The 23,851-nt window shown below is 33.6% G+C and overlaps 1 protein-coding gene across 1 annotated transcript; it reads left to right on the plus strand.

Moving 5' to 3' along the window:
* On the plus strand, positions 1–23,603 carry Prp31 (pre-mRNA processing factor 31). Its single transcript, XM_090105778.1, has 9 exons — positions 1–307; positions 387–522; positions 930–1,134; positions 1,426–1,568; positions 2,281–2,465; positions 2,882–3,022; positions 3,795–3,944; positions 10,454–10,678; positions 23,429–23,603. Exons 1-9 carry the CDS (start codon positions 110–112, stop codon positions 23,537–23,539), a joined length of 1,494 nt encoding a protein of 497 aa, XP_089961904.1. The 5' UTR covers positions 1–109; the 3' UTR covers positions 23,540–23,603.
* Positions 23,604–23,851: the final 248 nt, after the last annotated feature.

Consider the following 23,851-nt stretch of genomic DNA (forward strand, 5'->3'; position numbering starts at 1 on the left):
GCCTGCTTTCCCTGATTAGTGATTTGGATTGAATTCTATTATAGTAAAATAAAGTGAATTCTGAATATTAAAATTTTTATTGTAAACAGGATCGGGATATATTTTTACAATGTCTTTGGCCGATGAATTATTGGCTGACTTAGAAGAAAATGATGATATGGATTTCGAACCTACTGTTGAAACCCAAACAACAGAAACTAACCATGAATTTGCTGTGCCATTTCCTGTAATACCCAAAGAAGAAGAAATAAAAAATGTGTCCATACGAGAACTTGCTAAATTAAGGGATTCTGAAAGATTAAAAATGGTATGTGAACGCTGTTTCTACTTTGTAATAATTGTTTATTCTATGCAGACAATATTTTGTATTTTCATTATTATTACAGGTTATAACAGAAATCGAGAGCAATTCTGGTAATAATAGGAAAAAGATGGAGGTTACTGGCTTAATGGAGTCTGATCCAGAATACCAATTAATTGTGGAAGCTAATAATGTTGCAGTTGAGATAGATGGCGAGATAGGTAGGTTTCCATAATATCTTTACATTTATTTACATTATTATAAATTATTTGGTTGAGTGTATTTCGGTAGCGGCAAGTAATTGAGGGTTGTATGAAATGCAATTGTTCACTTATTTTCATACAGATAAGCTTTATTATTACTATATACATACTTGTTAATAGCTTAATTAATAATAGCAAAGAAGTTGCGGTTTTTTTGCTGTAAACTGGTTGATTAATTATGTTGGTGGGTGGTGTAGTACTACTGAATAAAAAAAAAACTTAAAATGAAATAGTTCATTGGTATTTCATGTTTTTAACAAAAAAGCAAACCAATTAATGTTTTTTATTGGATATTACAAACCGGAGTAGAATAAAGCTTAATTCTGCTAGGTTTAAGTTACAAGTAAGAACATTTCATTTTGCAGCTATTATTCACAGATTTGTCCGTGACAAATACCAGAAACGTTTTCCTGAACTGGACTCTCTTATTGTCACACCACTAGAGTACATTAGAACTGTGAAGGAGTTGGGAAATGATCTCGATAGAGCAAAGAGTAATGAGACACTGCAAAGTTTTCTCACACAAGCCACTATTATGATTGTATCCGTTACTGCGTCAACAACACAGGGGTAAGTATTGATTAGTTATACCTTTAATTGATACTTAATAAAAACAAACTCATTTTAAAGTTTGAGTTTGAGTAAATATTTGAGTGAGTTTAATGCAAAAAAATCATATAATTACGTTTTTGATATTGAAAACTATTAGTAATTACTCTTACTTTTAAAAGTATTAAAAAATTTGAACACTTCATTTAGGAGCTTTTCAATGATTGATATAATTTTGATCATCAAAAAACCTTCTTGTGTACTATTATAATATATTCATACTTACTATACATGTGATTTAAATATTTTTAGAAAAGTATTATCTGAACATGAATTAGATGAAATAAACGAAGCATGTGATATGGCGGCAGAATTAAACAACTACAAGTTACGGATATATGAATATGTTGAGAGTCGGATGACATTCATCGCTCCAAATGTTACAGCTATTGTTGGTGAGTAATAATAAATATATAAAAACGTTTAATACTTCCTTAATTTACTATGCAGTTTTTTTTATTTGGTTGTACTTTTAGTGTAATAGAATTCCACTTTGTATATTTTTTGTAGTGAGGTTGATTATAATATTTATTATTACTTGTTCTTTAGTTCAAACCCTAGTCTATAATTACAGATTCTGGAAAACACTTATTGAAACAACAACAATTGCTCTAAAACATAATCAAAATGCAAATAATAATTTTATTTATTTACTTATTTAATATACATTTTAGAATTTTTGGAACAATAATAATCCCAACCTTTTACAATCTATCTATCTATCAAATAAATAAAAGCTAAATGGTGTTTCTAATAAATTACATTTTAATCTTGATCTTATCATCCTTTTTGTAAATGCAAATATACATCTAAAAAGATGTTAAGGTTAAATAATAATCTAATCAAAATCAAATTCATTTATATATTACATTTATTCTGATAAATAAGGTCTTAAAAACATTTGTGTTATTATTTTTTTTATTAAAATTATAAAGTAAGTTCGTAAAAAATGACATACATAATTTATCAGTTATCAAGTAACAATTCAAAATATAAAATGCATCCAGGAAAAAAAGAATCAATTTATAATGCATTGAATGTCATAAAACCTATAGGTAATTAAATGTCTCAATATAAACAAAAGAATTTATATTAGATTTATTTCAGGAGCGTCAACAGCTGCTAAAATTCTTGGTATGGCGGGGGGTTTATCGAAATTGGCCAAAATGCCGGCATGTAACGTTTTACCACTCGGCCAGCAAAAGAAAACCTTATCTGGTTTCTCGCAAGCGTCAGCCCTGCCTCATACGGGCTTTGTATACTTCTCCCAAATTGTACAGGATACACCACCAGTGAGTTTTTATTTTTATTTTGTTGGATATTTTGCAAAGACGCTGATAACTATGAGTTGATTTTATAATATAATAATACTATGCATGATAATAATGGCATAGGACAAGATTGAAATGGGTTTACTAGATTTTTTTTGTTTCATTAAATTACCATAATTACCTTCATAATATTAATTACTAAATAAAAATTCACTAAAAAAAAATTATACGGGCCAAATTGATAACCTCCTCCTTTTCTTTGAGGTCGGTTAAAAAGGTTGTGTTCTTACAATAATCTGATACATTAACATAGGTGGAGTTTCACATTATATTTAATTTTACGATATTTAGGTATCACTATTAATTTACTTAAAACATTAATTTTCAAAGCCGTTTAATATAAACATGTTATTTAAAACAAATTATTTCTTACTAAGGAGCTAAGATTCAAAGCGGCAAAGTTAGTGTCAACAAAATTGATTCTCGCAGCCAGGGTGGATTCCTGTCACGAAAGTCCAGAAGGTGAAACTGGAAGGCTACTGCGTGAAAGTATTGAGAAGAAACTGGATAAACTGCAGGTGAATATTTTATTGTTAATTTTATATGACTAGAATTTTATTTCAAGTTGTTTTAAGTAAACAACACACAACTCGATTCTGATATTCCGGAACTCTGGATTGACATTGAACATTTAACTTACTGACTATTTGTTTAATTACTAGCTGAAACGCACGACGTTATTCGCTATGTACGCGCGTAAAGAGACATATACGTATAATCTATCTCTTTAACTAAAATTCATTAAGATCCGATCAGCTCACAGATGTTTGTGCGATAAACAAACGTTCCAAAAATTCTCACAAACTTTCGCGTTACTAACTAAATTACAAAAAATGCAATATCTAATTTTTGTTCCTATAGGAACTTAATTTTTTTTTTAATTTTAAGCTATTGCATAGCTTCTATCGCGTGCCTTAAGCGCGGGGACCGAATCCAGAAATTGCGAAACGAAAAAACCTCACGCTCCCCACTCCGACAGACACGGAGGTGTGGCTTGAAGGCAGAGCATTGCAATAACTTTACCGCGGCAGTCTCCGAGTGCCACACGTCTTTTTGAAGTGAAAACTTCTTTAGCGGCGTTGGGTATAAAATCTTAAACTCGCGTCAGGACACGTGGCCTGATCGAAAAAGCGTAAAACGGACTTTTTTTTTAGCTTTTATATTCCATGTGTAAGACGGATACCATTCCAAAATATCAAACTGCTGACCGTTAATAATCAAGTTTTCACTTCTGCCGGCACTCCCGGAATGCAACCCGTCTTTTTTTTTTATCTATATTTTTCCCTACAGGAACCGCCGCCAGTGAAATTCGTGAAACCGCTGCCAAAACCAATAGAGCAGAGCAGAAAGAAGCGTGGCGGGAAACGCGTGCGCAAGATGAAGGAACGATACGCTATGACGGAGTTCAGGAAGAATGCGAACAGATTGAACTTTGCTGACGTGAGTGTAACGTGGTCTTTTTTTTATATTTTATACTTATAAATAAATTAGCTCTGCGAGGGAAAACATTTTTTGTAAATTTTTCAAATTTAGCAAATCCGAGCAAAAGTAATACGACGTTGTTAAGACACCTCTTTCGTGTTAAATGATGTTTTGCGAACAGTTATGAATTATTTTATTGAAAAACAGAGGCCTCATTAGAACTATTTATCTGAAAGTAAAGACCCCATAGATGGACAGACATAATTTGAATACCTACAGTTTGTTCCTGAATATAAATCAAGGTAAAAGTTTATTTTGTGTGTAAAAACGGAAATAAATTTAATTCATTTTGAATAAACATTAAACAATTTAAACAGGTATTTTTAGGTCATTTATTTCCGCGAAAAATATTAAAATTTCCCGTAGCCGAAATCAGGGCCAGCAACAGGTTCAACAAAACATAACATCAACAATTTTATGGTCTCAATATCGCATTTTATTTTATTCGTCTGTAATTTTGATGTTCAATGATGTTGTTTTATTAATCTTTAAAAACTGAATTTGTTCAGCCCGTGACCGTCACTAAAAAACTTGGATTAAACGATAATAACTGGATCGCGTGCTAAATAATTCATTTTATAATTGCACAATGACACGCTTATAATTACACGACAAGCGCCGCTCTATTGGTTTAATGTTTATTGGGTTAGAATTAACTTATCTCTTTGAATTAACTCGTTTTGGAAAGGAAACGAAAGGTACTAGTTGTTAATTTACATAACCGAAGGTATATTTTATCTTTATTATAGGGTTTCAAAAGTGCTTTAAAAGAAGTCTTAAAGCGATATTACATCCATACTAATATTATAAATGCGAAAGTAACTCTGTCTGTCTGTCTGTTACTCAATCACGCCTAAACTACTGAACCAATTTTCATGAAATTTGGTATGGAGATATTGTGATATCCGAGAAAGGACATAGGCTACTTTTTATCCCGGGAAAATGACGCAATCACGGAAATCCCACGGGAACGGGAACTATGCGGGTTTTTCTTTGACTGCGCGGGCGAAGCCGCGGGCGGAAACTTAGTTGACCAATAAAATACTTATAGAGAATTTTTTTAAAAAGTATTGCACATTGAATGTCTACCTATATAAAGTACTACTACAGTCAAATAAAAGAAATGAAAACCTCGGCGTTGATGACTGTTCCCGTGGATTTCGAGAAGAATAAAGATCTGAATTCATATTTGAACCATTTGCGAATGACAGAAAGAAAATTTAATGAACTTCTTGAAATGGTTGGAAATAAATGGTGGCATTTATTCAAAGTGAATAGAGATTCCTTCCTTTAGCAAGACATCCAAATAGCAAGATACAAGTCTACTGCTAATATATAATATAGGTAGATTATATATAAACACTCCGGCTTTTTGAATGGTACTTGAAACAGTCCAAAACAAAGGGATAATTTCACATCTTATAGACTTTACTTTGTCCCAAGAAAACAAAAATGTATTAGTGTCTACAAAGTACCTAATACCAAAACTATAAATGGTATAAATATAAATAGTATCCCAACGGATTTGTACTGCAGGGAATGCCTGCCCTTGCGTGGCACCTTAAGTCACAACAGCCTAAAGATATTATTATCAAACATGCTTAATTATATCCTATTAGCTACTTTGTGCGGCTTCGCACGTGTTTGATACTCATAAATATTTACAGTCTAGCCTTTTATATTCCCTATTATGTATCACGATTATCTTGTATGAGTATTTTTAAAGAAGGATGTACGTTTGTGTGAAACGGAATACTAACAGGGTCTCTAAATCGGTTTTAAGATTCTGGATCTTTCGAATTCTGCCAATAATGCAAAATATCCTGTCCATTTTAAAAGAAAAGTCTCTGAAAAGAACGATTGAATTATAGTTCTTATCTATAGTTCGACATCTGTACAAATATATAGTAACTGGCATTATTTTTATAATGATAATCGAATAGTCTTGATATAAAATGTGCCTTTAAAACAAAGTCCATATTTGTTAAAAATCCTTGTTTGCATAATATTTGTTAAGAATTAGTTTGTTCTCCGATAATTCTTATTGGTATTAACTCGTAATCAGAATTCCGTTAAGCCACGCCGATTTATATAGCATAGAAGTGGGTTACTAATAATCTTATTGCATAGGATGAAAGCTAATTGTAACACAAATTGCACCAATTACGATGCCATTCTTGGAGTTAACGTGTCCATTAAGAGCGGCGATTGTGTTTTATTTACTTCGCTAAAGGTTCCGTACTTCTAAATACTGTTGCGTCTAATGAATGTTACCTTTTCTGTAGCTGTATAATTGTTTTCCATGAAAGGAAATAAATGTATTATCTATTCTATCTTCGTTTCTTGCTTTTAATTATATGTTTGTTATGTTTTTACGTAATAAGCGCTCTTCTCCAGAAAGATACGCTACGAATTTAAAACCTAGATCGTTTTTAGAACTATGGTTCATGACAAAAGTTCTTAAAAAACCGACGTTTTTGAGTTTAAAGTCCTATTGTTGGATGGAATCTTTGGAACTTCTATTGAAATCCTGTGTTTGCACTGACTTGCATTCCTCGATAAGGACCGTTGTTAAGTAATAAACAAATCAAATAACTAGTGAAAAGTAACTAGTACTATCAAATAATTGACTATAATCATGTACTTATAATTTAATCATTTTATATTTCAATTCTCCTATCATATCCTACTCAATTGGCTCGATAAACCGTAAGACTCGTAAATAGAGTTAACACGGAATTCTTGTACATTATGTTACGGTATATGCCACTCATAAAATAGATCTTATTAAAACTGGTAAACAATTTTCTACAAGCACATACTTATCAAATCTACTAGGAGCTATTACGCACTAAAATAATTAGAAAGAAATCAGCTGAGAAGGTGATTCGGGAAAATTGGAAAGTAATGCAGATTGCAGATGCAGGAAAAATTTCTCAAACGTCCAATTTGCAATTTACTAGATATTCGTCATCTACCTCCTCCATTCAAAATTATGAGTAAAATTACAGTGGATTAAATTATTATTAAATCTCCATGTCTTTCAAAAAAAAATAAGTTAGGCCCTGTATTACAGCAGTCAAAGGCGCTATCGACAAACAAGATATTGTCCAATACTTCGATTAAATCCAATGGAAATATGCAAATAATTCATTAACAGTAACCGCTACTACATATTGTGAATAATTCGCGGAATCCTTACAAGCCGAAAGAAATGTGACGTCATGCTCGGCGGGCCGCGGTAGATGAATTGCAAACAGTGGGATGGTTTTTTCATTCGGTACAAATAGACCGGAACTCGGGCTGTTGAAGCGCACGTTAATGGCCGGCGGCCCCGTTGCGCGTCGCCATGGTTACGTACGTGCTCTCGTGCCTATTGCACTTTTTGCGGGAAGATTCTGCAATTTGTTAGATTTTCCTCCTTTAGCTACGTTCGATTATGTTCGATATAATGAGGATGTTTATATCAAAATGATTCTTGAAGCAATCACGTAGAAATTAGATTAACTTTTTGTTTTCGCAGTTCAATGATTTTGGTTTGGTTTTAAAGCCTTATGAAAAAGTGCATAGTCCCATGGGCGTAGCCACGGTGGGGCAGGGTGGGGCACTTGCCCCACCCTGGCTCTGGCCTGGAAAGTACCTAACCAAATCTAAAAAATTAAATTAAATTATCTAAGTACCTACTGACTAAAAAACTTAGTATCCGTAAGAAAATTCACTCTCGAAAGTCGTCACTCGTCACACAAAAAAAATGCGATCTAAACAAAAAACTTGCGCACGAATGACCCCATGCGCGTTAACAAACGTAATCCTTTTATTTTTCGTTTGTGTGTTTTTGGCCAATATCTCGGAAACTATCCACTTAAAGGCAAAAGTTATTATGACTTTTTTGTAGAAAGTAAAATTTCGCATCTTTTATTCCTTGTAAACTTTTTTGTAAAATGTACCGTTTACTATTTATGGCCCATTTAATGAACCGTTTTATCGTTTTTGGCTTATAACACTTAAAATATTGGATTAATCAATAAAATACATCTTTCCTTTTTTAAGCTTACTCTATTCTCTACAACTTTTGTTTGAAACTTTTTTAGGGTTCCGAACCTCAAAAGAAAAAACGGAACCCTTATAGGTTGTTGTTGTCACTATGTTGTCCGTCTGTCTGTCTGACTGTCAACACCCTTTTTCTCAAGAAAGCGTCGAGGTATCAAGCTGAAATTTATATCGAATACTCAAGTCTACAGTCCCTTGAAGCTGTGAAAGCCAACGCAATCAAAAGATACAGCCGTTTTATGCTGCAAATTATCGCAAATTTCGACATTCGCAAGGGAATCAAAACCTACACTGTACTTCCCGTGAACATAGTCTTGAAATTTGGTAAAAAGCAATGTCTTATAGCACAGAGAAAGGAAAAATTGCTAAAACGTACATACATACATTTTAGAGTTATAACCATGGACTAATAAATATATTTATTAGTCCATGGTTATACATAATAAAAAGTAGGTTTGTTGGGGCCCTCGGTGCGCGATTCAGACTCGCACTTGGCCGGTTTTATTTGTAATGCCCACAATTTTTGAGTTATTTAATGTTCAATGTTGGATTACCGGGCTTAAAATAAAGAATTTCAAGGTATGCATACCATATAATGCTACAAATTCAACAAACTTATTAAAAATATGTCCTGTAGTACTTCCAAATTAATAGTTTATTTCCTCACCTGCCATAGTAAGACTTTTAAAATATTTCATTTTATTATATTTCGTACAACTAAATAATATTGAGTATATTATTTTATATTCTGATGCAAAAGTAAAATAGAAGTAAACGAAAAGAGTTTATTTAGAAAAATGTGTAAAATTATATATAAAAAAAATCTAAATGCATTGGATATCTCTTCTTCGTCTTCATTACATACTTAAAAAAAACTTACGGCTCCCGCGTCACCCGCCGTGCGCCGACATTACAACTCAAAAAGTATGGGCACTAGAAAAGTTTCAAACAAAAGTTGTCGAGAATAAAGTTATCTTAAAAAATGGGTAGATGCATTTTGTTGATTAATCCAATATTTTGACAGTAATTATTTGCCAAAAACGATAAACCGGTTCATTAAATGGGTCATAATTCGTGAACAGTTAGTTTTACAAAAAAGTTTACAGGATGTAAAAGATGCGAAATTTTAATTTCTATAAAAAAGTCGATATAACTTTTGCTCTAAAGTGGAAAGTTTCCGAGATATCGGCCAAAAACTTTTCTTTAAGATTACGAGCGTAGACCTGGATCTGTCAGCATTTTGTGTTTTTATGGTCAGTAAGTGACCCTAAACTTCCCGTGAACTCCGAATCGTGAAATTTTGTATTAAGTAACGTCTTATAGCGCAGATAAAGGAAAAATTGCGAACCCTTTAGATTTTGATTCCCTTTCAAATGTCGAAATGTGTGAAAATTTGCTTCAAAAATTCGTTTTTTTCCTTTTAAGGTTCGAACTTCGAAGCCCTAAAAATTAACCGGGACTAGACTTACATTTTTTTTTTGCCCCACCCTGAGCCTATGGCTAGCTACGCCCATGCATAGTCCATATCTATGAATCACCAAGAATACCGATATTTTTTGATATGAATGTCTAATTAGTTTAGAACTTTGTAATTTGGAAATTTTCCAGGTGATTAGATTTTTATCGAAATAGAATACATCAACTTTAGCTGCGGTTTAATAAACTTTGGAAAAATATGATAACGTAAAAAAAAACTGACATAATATCGATGAAACATGTTAAAAAGCATGCAATTAATGATGCCAAATTGAGTGTCCATATCTCTTTACACAATCGACATGATATAAAGAGCTAAATGTATTTTAAAGATATTGTTTACATGTTACGAAAAGGGCCGTTGATAAAAATAAAGTAACCTGTAAAACAAGGTTAATCGAAAGCTGATAATTGATAATAAACAGTTATGTAGTTTCATGGTTATACAGAAACATCTTTTGTTTACATTTTAATTTATTTATTTATTTATAATATAAATACATAGAAACGATTAAAAATAGTTCAATAAAATCGATAGTTTTTTTCGTCACTATTCACGTAGGTAATCTTACATTAAAAATTTATTAAAAACCAATTACTTACATAATTATATTATTAAACATGAGAAACATTTTAACTGTTTTATATAAATAGGTCCAAACACTTTTATTAAAAAAAAAATAACTAATTAGAAAATACCGTAAACTGTATCTATAACATTTTTTAAGCTATTGCATAGCTTCTATCGCGGGCCTTGAGCGCGGGGACCGAATCGAGAAATTCCGTAACGAAAAACCTCACGCTCCCCACTCCGACGGGCTCGGAGGTGTGGCTTGAAGGCATGCTATGCAATAGCTTTACCGCGGCAGTCCCCGAGTGCCACACGTCTTTTTTCTCTTCTTTTAAAATGTTCGATATCAATTAGAAAATTTTCACCCCAGATCGAAGACGACGCATACCAAGAAGACCTAGGCTACACGCGCGGTACGATCGGCAAATCAAGCACTGGCCGAGTGCGTCTTCCGCAAATAGACGAGAAGACCAAAGTCCGGATTAGCAAAACGCTGCAGAAGAACCTGCAGAAGCAGCAGCAGTATGGTGGTGCGACGAGTATTAGAAGACAAGTGTCTGGTACAGCGTCGTCGGTCGCTTTCACACCGCTGCAGGTGAGTCTATTGTGTTTTTATGTGATGCTTTCATACTATTTCAGATCATATTTATTAGCGAATGTAGATGTGTATTTTAAGGGTATCATTTAAGCTATCACCAATTTAATTAGTTTTGTGTTTCTTAAATAATAGGGTTTGTCCTCAAAATAGTAGATCTGTCACCAAAATGTAGTCACCAAACAATGCAAAATCAGTTCCACAATAAATCACCTAAAATCCTGAGATATAAGGTCTAGTACCAAATAAATGTTTTTGTATGTATTTTAATAGGTGTGTCCTAATAAGTATTTAAGCAAACTAATTTAAAGAGATCACCAATAAATCATATTATGTTAATAGAAAATCATCGTTTCAACCAAAAGATTCTGCTAATTAACTAGACTCCCAAGGTTCTAAATTTGGCGTATTACCCGTGGTCCCCCCGTTATGTCCCCCTGTGGGTCTACGGGTAATATTTTTTCCCCGTGGACCCACTGCTATAGAATGATATGACAGTGGGTCTAAGGGCACTGGGAATAAAAGTACTTTTTACCCGTGGTCCCCCGCTACCATGCTTTGACCATTATAGAAACAGGATTATTATATTATCTACACTTCCAGGTTTATGTCCTGCGTAATTATTTCGATTTACAGTTACTTTCGAATAGTTTCAGTTGCGGATATCAGATTTACCTTAAATCTATATTAATATTGTGAAGTTGAAAATTTATTTTCCAAACAAAAAAAAATATGCAAATGCGAAAAAATAACGGCCATGTCGGGTCAGCTAGTTTCGTATATTTTGTATTTATATGTTGTATTGCAGTTTGGAAAATAAATTTTCAACTTCACAATATTATTAATATAGATTAAAGGTAAATCTCATATCCGCAACTGAAACTATTCGAAAGTAACTGTAAATCGAAATAATTACGCAGGACATAAACCTGGAAGTGTAGATAATATAATAATCCTGTTTCTATAATGGTCAAAGCATGGTAGCGGGGGACCACGGGTAAAAAGTACTTTTATTCCCAGTGCCCGTAGACCCACTGTCATATCATTCTATAGCAGTGGGTCCACGGGGAAAAAATATTACCCGTAGACCCACAGGGGGACATAACGGGGGGACCACGGGTAATACGCCCTAAATTTCCACTGGTAGTATAAATTATATTTAAATAAAATTTTTAGCAGAGTAGTAAATAAAACAATTAAAGTCAAAATAATCAATATTTATTGTTTAAAATAATTACCACTGAACAATCAGCGCTGGTTTAAAATAACTGGCTTATGGCTAGCAGAATAGTAGATAAAACACTTAATTAAAGTTAAAATAATCAATATTTATTCTTAAAAATAAATTAAGAAATGGTTTCCAGGTTTGTTACATGTTCAAATAAAAAATTGGTATGAAATTTTATCTAGGTAGGTAGGTATATTTACACTATAATAAAGTTATGATAATTTTTTGGTTCATTTGTTATGATAAAATATTACCTACGCTAAATTTTTTTACATAATATGCTATTTTTTATCTCAGGATAATCGATAGTGATCAAGACACATTAAACAATTAAAAATATTGAATAATACACATTAAACAATTAAAAATATATAGCGCCTAAAATTTACAATACATATAAGTAGGAAATAGGAAAACATTTTAATTTAGTAAAAAGTACAAAAAATCAAACCTCTTTTTTTCTGAGGCATTCTAAGCGCATGTGGTTTTTTCTGTCGTCTTCGCAGAGCTACCGCCACCTCCGATACACCTGACGATGTTGTGGATGAACTGAAAGTGATGGAATCTATTTTATGATAATTTTTACTATTTATGTATGTTTGATGTACTTATATTTTATGTGATTTAAAAAAATTTTGGAAGCAATTAACGTTGTTTTATTTATTTTTTTAAAGATTAGTCAAAAAGATTATTATAGTAGAAACTGAAGTAATACGGAATTCTAATCTTTAACTTTTTTTGCTTCAAAGACCGATAGGGAGTAACATTTTCACAATGTGTAAATTACTATAGAATAAAAAAAATATACAACAAACTACATAAATTAAATTAGACGTCCGCAAAAGCTTTTAACAGTTTTATTTCCCAAAAAATAGCCATAGAAACTTACCCAGAAGTACTATGCTTCCTATAAATGGGCAGTAAGGCACTGCTCGGTCTTGTTCTACTCGGAGATACCACGCTTATTAATTGCTAAACATAAAAAATGGATTTTCATTATCATCCTTTTGATAATCATTTATGAAATAAAAAAAAAAATTGAAATCTACTGCGTGCCCACAGCCATTCATCAGCCATTATCTATATATGGGTGATTATACAAAAATGGGGTAACTCGATGTCATCAGCCAATTTAAACAAAGTCTTATTATATTTTATTCAAATAACAATCTATTTTAAAACAATGAAGCGTCCTTTATTTGGTCACTCAATTTCACTTCTTTATTTAAAATACAAATGAATAAAAATAATAAATTAATACCTCAAACGTCAGTACTTTGGCATGTCACAACTCCGAAAACCAACAATCAAGTGACTATCGTTTAAACATTATCATCGATTTAAGAAAACTTACTAATTCACTACAATCTTTGATGTACATAGTATTATATACTACAACTTTCATAACGCAATGTTTTCCATTTTATTTAAAAAATAAAATTAAACTTTGTCATCGTTTTCACTAGTCAGTCCGTTGTGTGTTTTTTAAATTCGAAATTCTCGCTAAATATCACCAAGTCGAGGTCAAATCCCTGTCTAAGTGTTAATGTTGGTAATGAAGTTACTTGTGCACCGCATATTTTGACGGCCGTCATAACTGTACCAGCGCTAGGGTTGTGTTTGTCCTCTAAAATCTTGCTGCGCCAGTCAACATTTCAGTCCTATGGTGAGTCGTTATTTTATTGTTAATCCGATTTTTATTTTCATTTATAAATGGTTAAATATGATTTGTAAAAATATAGTTTGTTGATATCAGAAATTAGGCAAAAAAACCTAATTTGTGATTATAACCTCATATTAAGTCCCTTTTCATCAATCCGCTGGCATCAGTCCTTTGTCAGATATCGCGCCAGAGGACTGACGCGGCCCCATAGTACTGATGATTCTATCATTTTTGAGAACTTTTATCTTGATTGCTATTGGTATAAGCATTTCTATATTATATTTCAGTTAAAAACATCATGCGCCACGCTAAAAGAAACTGAATTTGACTAGGGAAGAAACATTTAAAAAAGAGTAGCAAAGAAAAGAGCTATTGAAACAAACTACTAATAATTTTATTAAAAAGATCTTATTTTCTTTTAATTATTGATTTTGATGCTTTCAGGGCATAGCTTTTTATATTTATCAGATAAATACGTATACGTATAATACTGTGAAGTAAAATTACCTCAAAATAACATAAAAGTTAATTAATATACTTAATAACATTATAAAAATGTCAAGGGGCTCTTATGAAAACTCAGATGAGACTTTCATTCGAGCCTTTGGTTTTTAATTTTATAATAATTAGTACTTTTAACATAAATATTGGTAAATTTTTAGGGCTCCGAACCTCAAAAGGAAAAAACAGAACCCTTATAGGATCACTTTGTAGTCCGTTTGTCTGTTAAGACGTTTTTTTGGAACGCGTGGAGGTATCAATCTGAAATTTATATTGGATACTCAAGATTAAGAACCCTTGGGGCTGTAAAAAAATCAAACTTATAACGCAACGCAATCAAAAGATACCTACATCCGTTAATACTGCGAATTTCCACAAAATTCAATATTCGCAAGGGAATAAAAAAACACACAGGATGCTTGCCATGTATACAGTCTACTATAGTTTACTTCTACTCGGTAAATAGCAACGTCTTATAACACAGATAAAGGAAAAATTGCTAAAAGTGTAAATTTTAAGTAACAAACATAATAAAAAATAGGTTTGTTAGGAGTCCAACTCGCACTTGGCCGTTTTTTTGTTTCTATTGTCTGTGAATTACTTAAAATATCAAGTAAAACTAATTCAAAGTAGTAAAAGTTAAGTAAGAGAGTAAGAATATTCACGTTGCGTTAAATGTCAGAAGGCTGTTTTGAAAATTGAGAGATCGTTTTTCCCAGTATCACATATTATTAATTATCATTTTTAAACATGTTAAGTACGTAAAAGACATGTGCCATTATTAAAACTGAGAGATTTGTAGTAATTTTCATTGAATTTCTTTAAGAATATTACAAGTTATAGTTTTTTATCAGTACCATGTTAGCCTCGTCAGTCCCCTGGAGGCCAAATCCAGAAAATTTAAAATATCTCACAATCTATTTAAAAAAGTGGCTGGCCCGATTTGGAACAATATATTCATTAGATTAGCTATCATATACACCCTAATTTGTAACAATCTGATATAAAAAATATAGTAAACAAAATATCCTCAAAAGTTACCCCATTTTTGTATAATGACCCATATGTATTTATTAAACATTATATCTATCGTCGCCTAGTACCCACAACACAAGCCTTAATTGAGCTTTCTGTGGGACTAGGTCGATTTGTGTAATAATGTCCTATAATATTTATTTATTTATTTATTTTATTCTCTCCACTCAAATCCTCCCCACAGCTATCCTCCCAACTCCCATCCTCCCTAAAGCCATCCTCCCCACAGTCATCCTCCTCACTCCCATCCTCCCCACCGCCATCCTCCCCACTCCCATCCTCCCCACCGCCATTTTCCCCACAGTCATCCTCCCCATTCCAACCTCCCCACTCCCATCCTCCCCACCGCCATCCTCCCCATAGCCATCCTCCCCACTCCCATCCTCCCCACAGTTATTCCCCCACCGCCTTCCTTCCCACTCCCATTCTACCCACAGCCATCCTTCCCACAGCCATCCTCCCCACAGTTATTCTCCCCACCGCCATCCTCCCCACAGTCATCCTCCCCACTCCCATCCTCCCCACAGCCATCCTCCCCACCGCCAACCTCCCCACCGCCATCCTACCCACCGCCATCCTACCCACCGCCATCCTCCGCACTCCCATCCTCCCCAAAGTCATTCACCCCACAGTTATTCTCCCCACTCCTATCCTCCCCACAGTCATCCCCCCCACCGTCATCCTCCCCACAGCCATCCTCCCCACCGCCATCCTCCCCACTCCCATCCTCCCCACAGCCATCCTCCCCACCGCCATCCTACCCACCGCCATCCTCCGCACTCCCATCCTCCCCAAAGTCATTCTCCCCACAGTTATTCTCCCCACTCCTATCCTCCCCACAGCCATCATCCTTACAGTCATTCTCCCCACTCCCATCCTCCCCACAGTTATTCTCCCCACCGCCATTCTCCCCACCGCCATCCTCCCCACAGTTATTCACCCCACCGCCATCCTCCCCACTCCCATCCTTCCCACAGTTATTCTCCCCACTGCCATCCTCCCCACAGTTATCCTCCCCACTCCCATCTTCCCCACTCTCATACTCCACACACCCATCCTCCCATCCTCCCAGCTCCCATCCTCCCCAGTGGGAGTACTGGTTAAACTCATACTTTTATAAATAGGTTGAATAAAATAATAGTTTAAAAAAACTAAAAAACACGCTTTTTATAGAAAACCGAACTAAAAAATAGAAAATTTTATCAAATTAGTGCATTGTCATCGGTCCTCAATAAATCTACAAAGTTTGAACGAAATCTGGCCGTTTAAAGTGAGTCAAAATCGCGCCCAAAGAAGTCGGTTACAAACATACAGGTGAAGCTAATATAAAGCGTGTAATAATAACCACTGAATAATCAGCTCTGGTTTAATAGCTGGCTTATGGCTAACATAATTGTAGATAAATTAATTAACTTAATTAAAGTTAAAATAATCAATTTTTAAAGCGCGCCAATTTGTCTCCGCCCCTTTTATCATTTTTTCATTAAAATTATAAATTGATGTATTAAATTGGTAACGAATATATAAATTTAATATCTGAACGAAATAAAATGTTACTACTGTATTGGTGACAAAATATCAAATAAAAAGGAGTCGCAGTCAGGGATCGATAATAATCGATTTATTTGGTGACAGATCTACCATTCTGAGCACAGAGCTATTATTTAAGTAACAAGACTGTTATTATAAGAACGAAGTTTATATTCATGTAATCTTCTTATATATAAAAATGAATCGCAAAATGTGTTGGTAAGCGCATAACTCGAGAACGGCTGAACCGATTTCGATAATTCTTTTTTTATTATATTCCTTGAAGTACGAGGATGGTTTTTATGTAGAGAAAACGTAAATATGTACCACGGGCGAAGCCGGGGCGGACCGCTAGTGCAATATAATTTTATTGGTTATCGATCTCTTATTTTACACATATATTAACATTAATTTGATAATTCATACCTGGGAACAATTTTTGATTATCTGAGAACGAAAATATTTCGTGGTGATAGATCTATTTATTAGGTGATACAACTTGATGACAAATATAAATTTTGGTTATAGAAAATATAGTTCCCGTATTTTAATACTAGACGTTTAGCATGACGCCATTGATGTTTTCTCGGCGTGAAATAAAAAAAAAAATTTTTTAGTTTTACACTGTTCTAATAGTTTATAAACGAAATTTTTAAAGAATAGTGCCATAAATTTTTTTTATTGCCTTATAATGCCTCTTTGGGTATTTTGCAATATTTATGGCATTTTGGTGGACGGTATCGCAACAAATCCACAAAGTATAGATATGTATAGTAAATGCTAGGTACTATTATTTTTAAGGAAAAAAAAATATGTGTCTGTCTCCCGTATTACACGAAGTATACTATTTGTTTGATTATTAATTTATTATACAATTAACTTAATTAACTCATAACCTCTATTGAATAAACTTCCGTGACTATCTTCGGTAAACACAATCCACGACGTATGAGAAAATCTATTTTAATTCAGAACACCAGCTGACCTTTGTCTCAATTAGAATGTACTTAATTAGCTGGAACAAAATACAACGCAAACTGATTTTTTTTTTTCACTTATACGTCGCATATCTACTGTTGATCATTTTTGTCTAAATAATCGTAGACAAAGTACTTTTTTTTAATAAATCGAATAAATATTCATTTAACATGTACACAAAAAGTCGAACAAGATTAATAAAAAAAATGTTTTTATTTAGTGTATCCAGTGTTTAGTGCATCCAACATCAAACAACAACATGAATAAAATTATGTAGCTGTCAATTAACGATGTTCGATTATCTTATCTCGTTATCACTAAATGAAACATTACTCGGGTTGTTCCACTCGTACTTCGACGATCTTCTTGCGTTATTTGAATATTATCACCATCGAAAGAAATGGTGTTAACAAACTTGAAATGGTTTGTTTTTAATTTCAAATTTGCAAATTTATTGCCATTAGTAGAAGCTGATTTAAATTCTATTTCAATAAATTGAATTATATTGGCCAATTAAGATTGCGCTAATGCATCTCGGGATTTCTTCAAGACCTTTCCTCTATAATAGACATTTTACTATTCGTGTGGTCTCAAAGACATCTGTCCTTCAAAATTTTGTAGCTCACTACTGTGTAAACTTAATAATGTACAACGCTAAGTGCGGACTAAATCCCACATTATTGCATAACTATTTGTGGTTGATACCTTATCCGTAGTGTAATGCGCCTACTACATCTTGTAGGTTGTTTCTGGGAGACGTGTGCCGCTTACCATATTTAGGTTGCTCACTTGCTAATTGCTATCAATATTGTAGATGCAATTAATGAGAAAACACTCAAAACATGTGTTTACTGTTTACACAACATCCTCTGAGGTTTTTATTTATCATTTCTTATTTTAAATCGGACCTTTGCATCAACTCAAAGTTATAAATTTGATGATAGTGAGTTTTCTTTACATTTATTTATTTCCTTATCAATTCAGCGATCATGCCTCGCTCATTAAAATCTTGTATAATTTAGTGTTGTTAAAATCTCAAATTTTGGTACTGCGTTATCCAGTTTTGTGGGTACTTCGAAAAGGAACAAAAAATGGGATGAGATGGATGGTAGAACAGGTTCGATGTCCGTTCGCCTTCACTTTAGGGCAGGTAAGACGACACGTGTGACACGACCTTTGCTTGGCAAGCTTCGACCCGTGACGACGAGCCTTTGTACTTCTATGAATAGATTTTCACTCTCAGCACAATACCCACTGGTTTCATTCACTTGCGTTTGCTATTAGGTGTATAGTTACGGTTGTCTGGGTTTAGGGTTTCATCTGGTTCATTGGATGTAAGATCGTTTACCTTTGCTGGGTGGTATATTTGGTTCCGATAAAAATCAGGTATAATTAACGTTGAAACAAGAAAGTTAAGGCATTTGGCCTTTTGCGTTAAGAATTATTTAACACCAAATTACCAGATCTTAAAAGAAATTAGTGAGATAGGGAATGAAAGGTTTTACAAAATTGTTTACTCATATGCATATGATGATATGAGTAATGAGTAATCTAACAGACTTGACGACAGATTAATAATATCGTCGTATTGTTAAAATATTATTATCCGATTCGATAATTAATTATTATTTATTGTGGCACGTAAAATATTAATATAGTCACGGAACTCTGTTGTATTTTGAATCAAATTCAATTTCAGCTATAAGAAGAAATTGAGAGTTTGTTATTTTATATTTATGTATAACAAAATCCAAGTTTACACCTCATAAAATCTTCATAATGCTCTTTCACACTTGTCCTATGGTAAGCAAATTATATGCTTATGCAGCTAAAGGAAAGTGTCTTTACATATTGCACCTTACTTGTTATTTCAAGGTTTACAAGTTAAATTTAACCACTTACGAATTTCACTGCATGTTTACCAATAAAGCAACGTCATGCACGATTATTACGTAAGAAAGTGACTGTTAGGTCTCATTTAAGATTAAAATAGTTCTAAAGTACAAGGAAACCGTGCCAATGTACCTCGACAGACGTTTTCATTGCCACTGCATTATCTCACGTACTCTCAACACGTTAAATTTGTATGGAACATGTCTTCTCGCCGCCGGCACAATTGCCTTTTTTTGCTCTGACCATACTTATTGCTGTTGGACAATAGTATGCGCTATGTCATTGGATTTCGAACCAAAACAATGGAGCAATTTCATATATGACTGCGTATGCAAATCCTGTAATTTGGTTTGTCCGGTGGGCCTTTTGAGATTGAGCATTGTTGAACCCTTCAAATCCTCTTTAAACGTAGGGGCTTGCCTCTACGTCTTAATCCTACATTTTGCTTTATGTTGTGTTTCGAATCGGGTTATTTGAATATATATTATATATTTTTTAGTCTCTCTTTAATTTTTTTCGAATTGATAATCTTTATGAAAATTGATCGTCTTTTTTTGTAGTAGGTACCTATGTATTTTATCTTCCTATATAACATGTGACGACACAAAAGTGAAACATTATATGCTTCTGCTCTCGCTTCCTATATAAGAAGGGAGTAACCGTAAAACCACATTTCAATCTGGTCCAAACAATACAATCTCTGAATACGCCAGTTTTCCGCTATGATTTAGGGCTATCTCGCGAGCTATCTTAACTCAAAGATTCGATCAGCGCAGTTACGGCTCATTGACGATGGATACAACGGATGATGGATTTTATTTAAAGATTGCGGTTACCATAATTGGGATGGTGGCCACTATAACTGATCTGATCAGCTTAATACTTCGGATGAGGGTTTGAGTCATTTAATAGATTTTTAGAATTCCGAAGAACTTTCGATTTACAAAACCAGAGCTCCACATACTAAAATAAATACTGAAATTTGTTTTATTTAATTAAATTTGGCCGTGTAGGCAATTTGAGTACAATCATTATATTACTTTTTTATTCGCAAAATAGCGAAGTAAAAGTAGAAAGAACGATTAACTCGTATATGCAATGGCACAACTCATATTCTATGCTGGTTAGTTTTTGCCCCTTTCGCTTCATTCTGCACAATTGCGAATGGAATTATTTACGAGCTATAAAATATAATGATGCACCTACATTCAGAAATGGTGGACGTTTTTAATGTTGCGCCACACTAATGTCGCTTTTAGCTTTAACATATTTCAAGTACAGATAAGGGAAAGTAGAAAACAGACTTTTGTTTATTTAATGGCTAGAAGGCACTATGGCTCCCTATACACACTTTATACATGCAATATAGAAGATATAATGGTTGTTATAATACAACGATCGTTTACGAGGCGTATATGTAGGTAAAAGGAAAATGGCCAATTGGTATTTCAGACGATCTTGTTAGAACTTTCACCGTTTACATTTCGCTGTTGGTATTTGTGCTATGGTGCCCTTTGCAATAACACCAAACTGGCATTCTATTGCTAATCTTATTAATTGCACGTTAAGCTCTTATTCACAAAATACAATATTATTTCAATGCTGAGTTAACAAGTATGTTAAATTGTGTGAATGTTATTTCTATATACTCTCCCTTAGTAATAATGTTTATTACTGAAGTAGAAGGCCAGAAACATATTATAATTGTGTATAAACATAACTTTAAATTTATGAATACGCAAAGGTAACCATTTGCATGTTTGTTTTCAAACATTGGAAAACAAAGACTCTGTAAACAATCATCAGGCTTAACGTGCAAGCCAAGCAGTTGCCAATACTAAACAGGCGGTAAGTATTCAAGTAAGTGGTCCTTTCTCACATGACCCTGTCTTAGATACGATGGAGCAATAGCATCTGTAGTTTAGTGAAACTTGTCCTGCGGTCGATACGTCTTTATGATATGAAATAAATTTGTCAGCTCACACTTATCTATCTGAATCGTGGCAAATTTTATAGCGCCTCAAAGCGTATTTGTGTATTACTCAATGCCATTGTAGTCGCTGTTCTCCATGTTTAATGGTGCCAATGGCATGGGTTATCAGAGCCGTATTATGGATTACGCCCATTATCGTGGAGGCTGTTTCGCGGAGCTGCGACTGGATAGCAATCAGTGAGATTGTGCGCTCCAGCCGCCGCAGGTCGTATGCGTGATATCTCTAGATTTACAGTTTTTATAGGCCCTCGTGTAGTTTACGCTGTTCTATGATTACGTAGTTTTGTTTTCTTATTTGATCGTACAGTTTTTATTGCTACCCCGCGGCTGCGTTTGACTCCCACTTGGCGCTTTTGTTTTGTTTTACTGCAGCAGCGCACGCTATTCTGTCTACGGGAATGAATAATGAAATGTGTTATTTATACTATCTTATAGTCTTCTGAAATACATAGTATATCGTTGGACTATTTTCATGAAATTAGAAGTTATCTTCTCTGCAGTAGTAGAACTTCTTGTTTATAAGATTCGAATATTGTCTAGGTTCAACTACAATGAATTAATGGATATCAATAATATGACAAAAAACATTTTTTCCTGTAAGCCCAAATAAAGCTTCCTTAATTTATTTATATTCTTACGTTTTAGTTTTGGTGTAACTAAATCTGGTTTATCGTGTGTCATTGCTTGTTTTGTTGCTTTACAAGGCAATCTGCGCCGCATTTTTATCTTGATGCCGATTTTATGTAATACAATTGCAATACATTTGCATAATGCTTTTAATGTTTTGCTTTTTTACTTTCGTCAATAAGGTTAGAGTTTAATAGCAAATGCCGAACACGATTTATCTTATTCACCTGCAATATAAAGGAAAACGAGTGTTCAACAGCTGACTTTAATAATACTATTGTTGCACAATAATTTGTTATTTTATTTAAGTGATTTTTAAAATATGTGCTAGATAATTTTTGTCATTCAAAGAATCTAGACTCTAGTTAATGGATGGCCTCGTTATTTAAATAAATAAACCTATCAATTTCTGCTTATATGTTCTTTTATTTTGAAGTAATCTGATCCCGAAATTTAATATTATACACTTATCATAAACAATTTGAATAGTGTTTGCAAATTGCAACCTGCAACCCGTGATTTCTAGATGCATTCCCTTGTAAAGTATACTTGAACTAATATTGTGTAGTTAAATTAACCTATTTGTCGAGCTATTCAAATGTAATGATATTGTATCATTGTCTTGATTAATTGCTTAACTATACAAGCAGTTAGTGCGTAACTAACAAGTTTTATTTATATCATTAACACGACAGACAGGTCCATAATGATAGCCAATGATTCGCTAACAATTCCACACTGGGAAAAAGTATGTGTTCGCGTGTATATGAATAGTCATCGTTTGCTATTAACTTACTTGTGAACGACGTATGACGGAGCTGAAATTCTCTAATAGCAGATCTTTGCAATATCGCTTCGATTGTGCAGCGAATGCTATCTAATTCCGAAGCTCGCCTTGACATTGAGCGAGTCGTTTACCTCTTTCTGCGCAGTAATCATCATTAGGAACATTTTGCATTGTAACACAAACAGATGATACTTTTTCCGGCGTAATGAAACTCGTGTTGAGTTGATTGCATTTCTTATTGTAGTTATATGTTATCCATCATGTCTCGTTTGATATCAGCAGATTAATTAGTGTGTTGGTTATTTTACTTACTATGAATATAATTAACATTACCGACATGTTGTTTTTTATCATACGTTGTTATAATTAGACTTCTTCTAAAATTACTTGAGTGAAAAAAAAAATGCGAGAGTAGTATTTATTCAATTAGTATTCAGCCGAAATAACCTTCTCTTGTTCGCGTAAACGCTAGGCGTTAATATTAAGTACTTTCTAACCGTGTTTCCTCTTTACAGGGTTTGGAGATAGTAAACCCGCAAGCTGCGGAGACGAGAGTCAACGAAGCGAACGCGAAATATTTCTCAAACACGTCTGGATTCTTATCAGTCGGCAAAAAGACTACGTGATAATTGACGATCTTTATGTGACAAAAGACTTATATTTTTAATGATTTGAAATAAAATGCTTTTACAGTAATGTTTGGTTTTATTTATGGTATTGTCTCCATAAACAGCTTACCAGTTGTCAAGCAATCGGATTGTTGAAATCCAGTTAAAGTAAATGCTAGTTCTTTATTTATGTATTTCGAAAAATGTTTTCACCAGTTATTACTCTTCAGAGTAAGATTTTCAACTTTGGGTTCAAGTACCTTATCACAGAAAGTTTAAAATATTATAGCGATCGAAATGAGCCCAATACGCACCATTCCGTAAGAAGTA

Source organism: Colias eurytheme, chromosome 9, assembly GCF_061535395.1.
Source record: "Colias eurytheme isolate Ceu_HAF_F1 chromosome 9, ilColEury1 Martin Lab GWU primary, whole genome shotgun sequence".
Taxonomy (NCBI): Eukaryota; Metazoa; Arthropoda; class Insecta; order Lepidoptera; family Pieridae; genus Colias; species Colias eurytheme.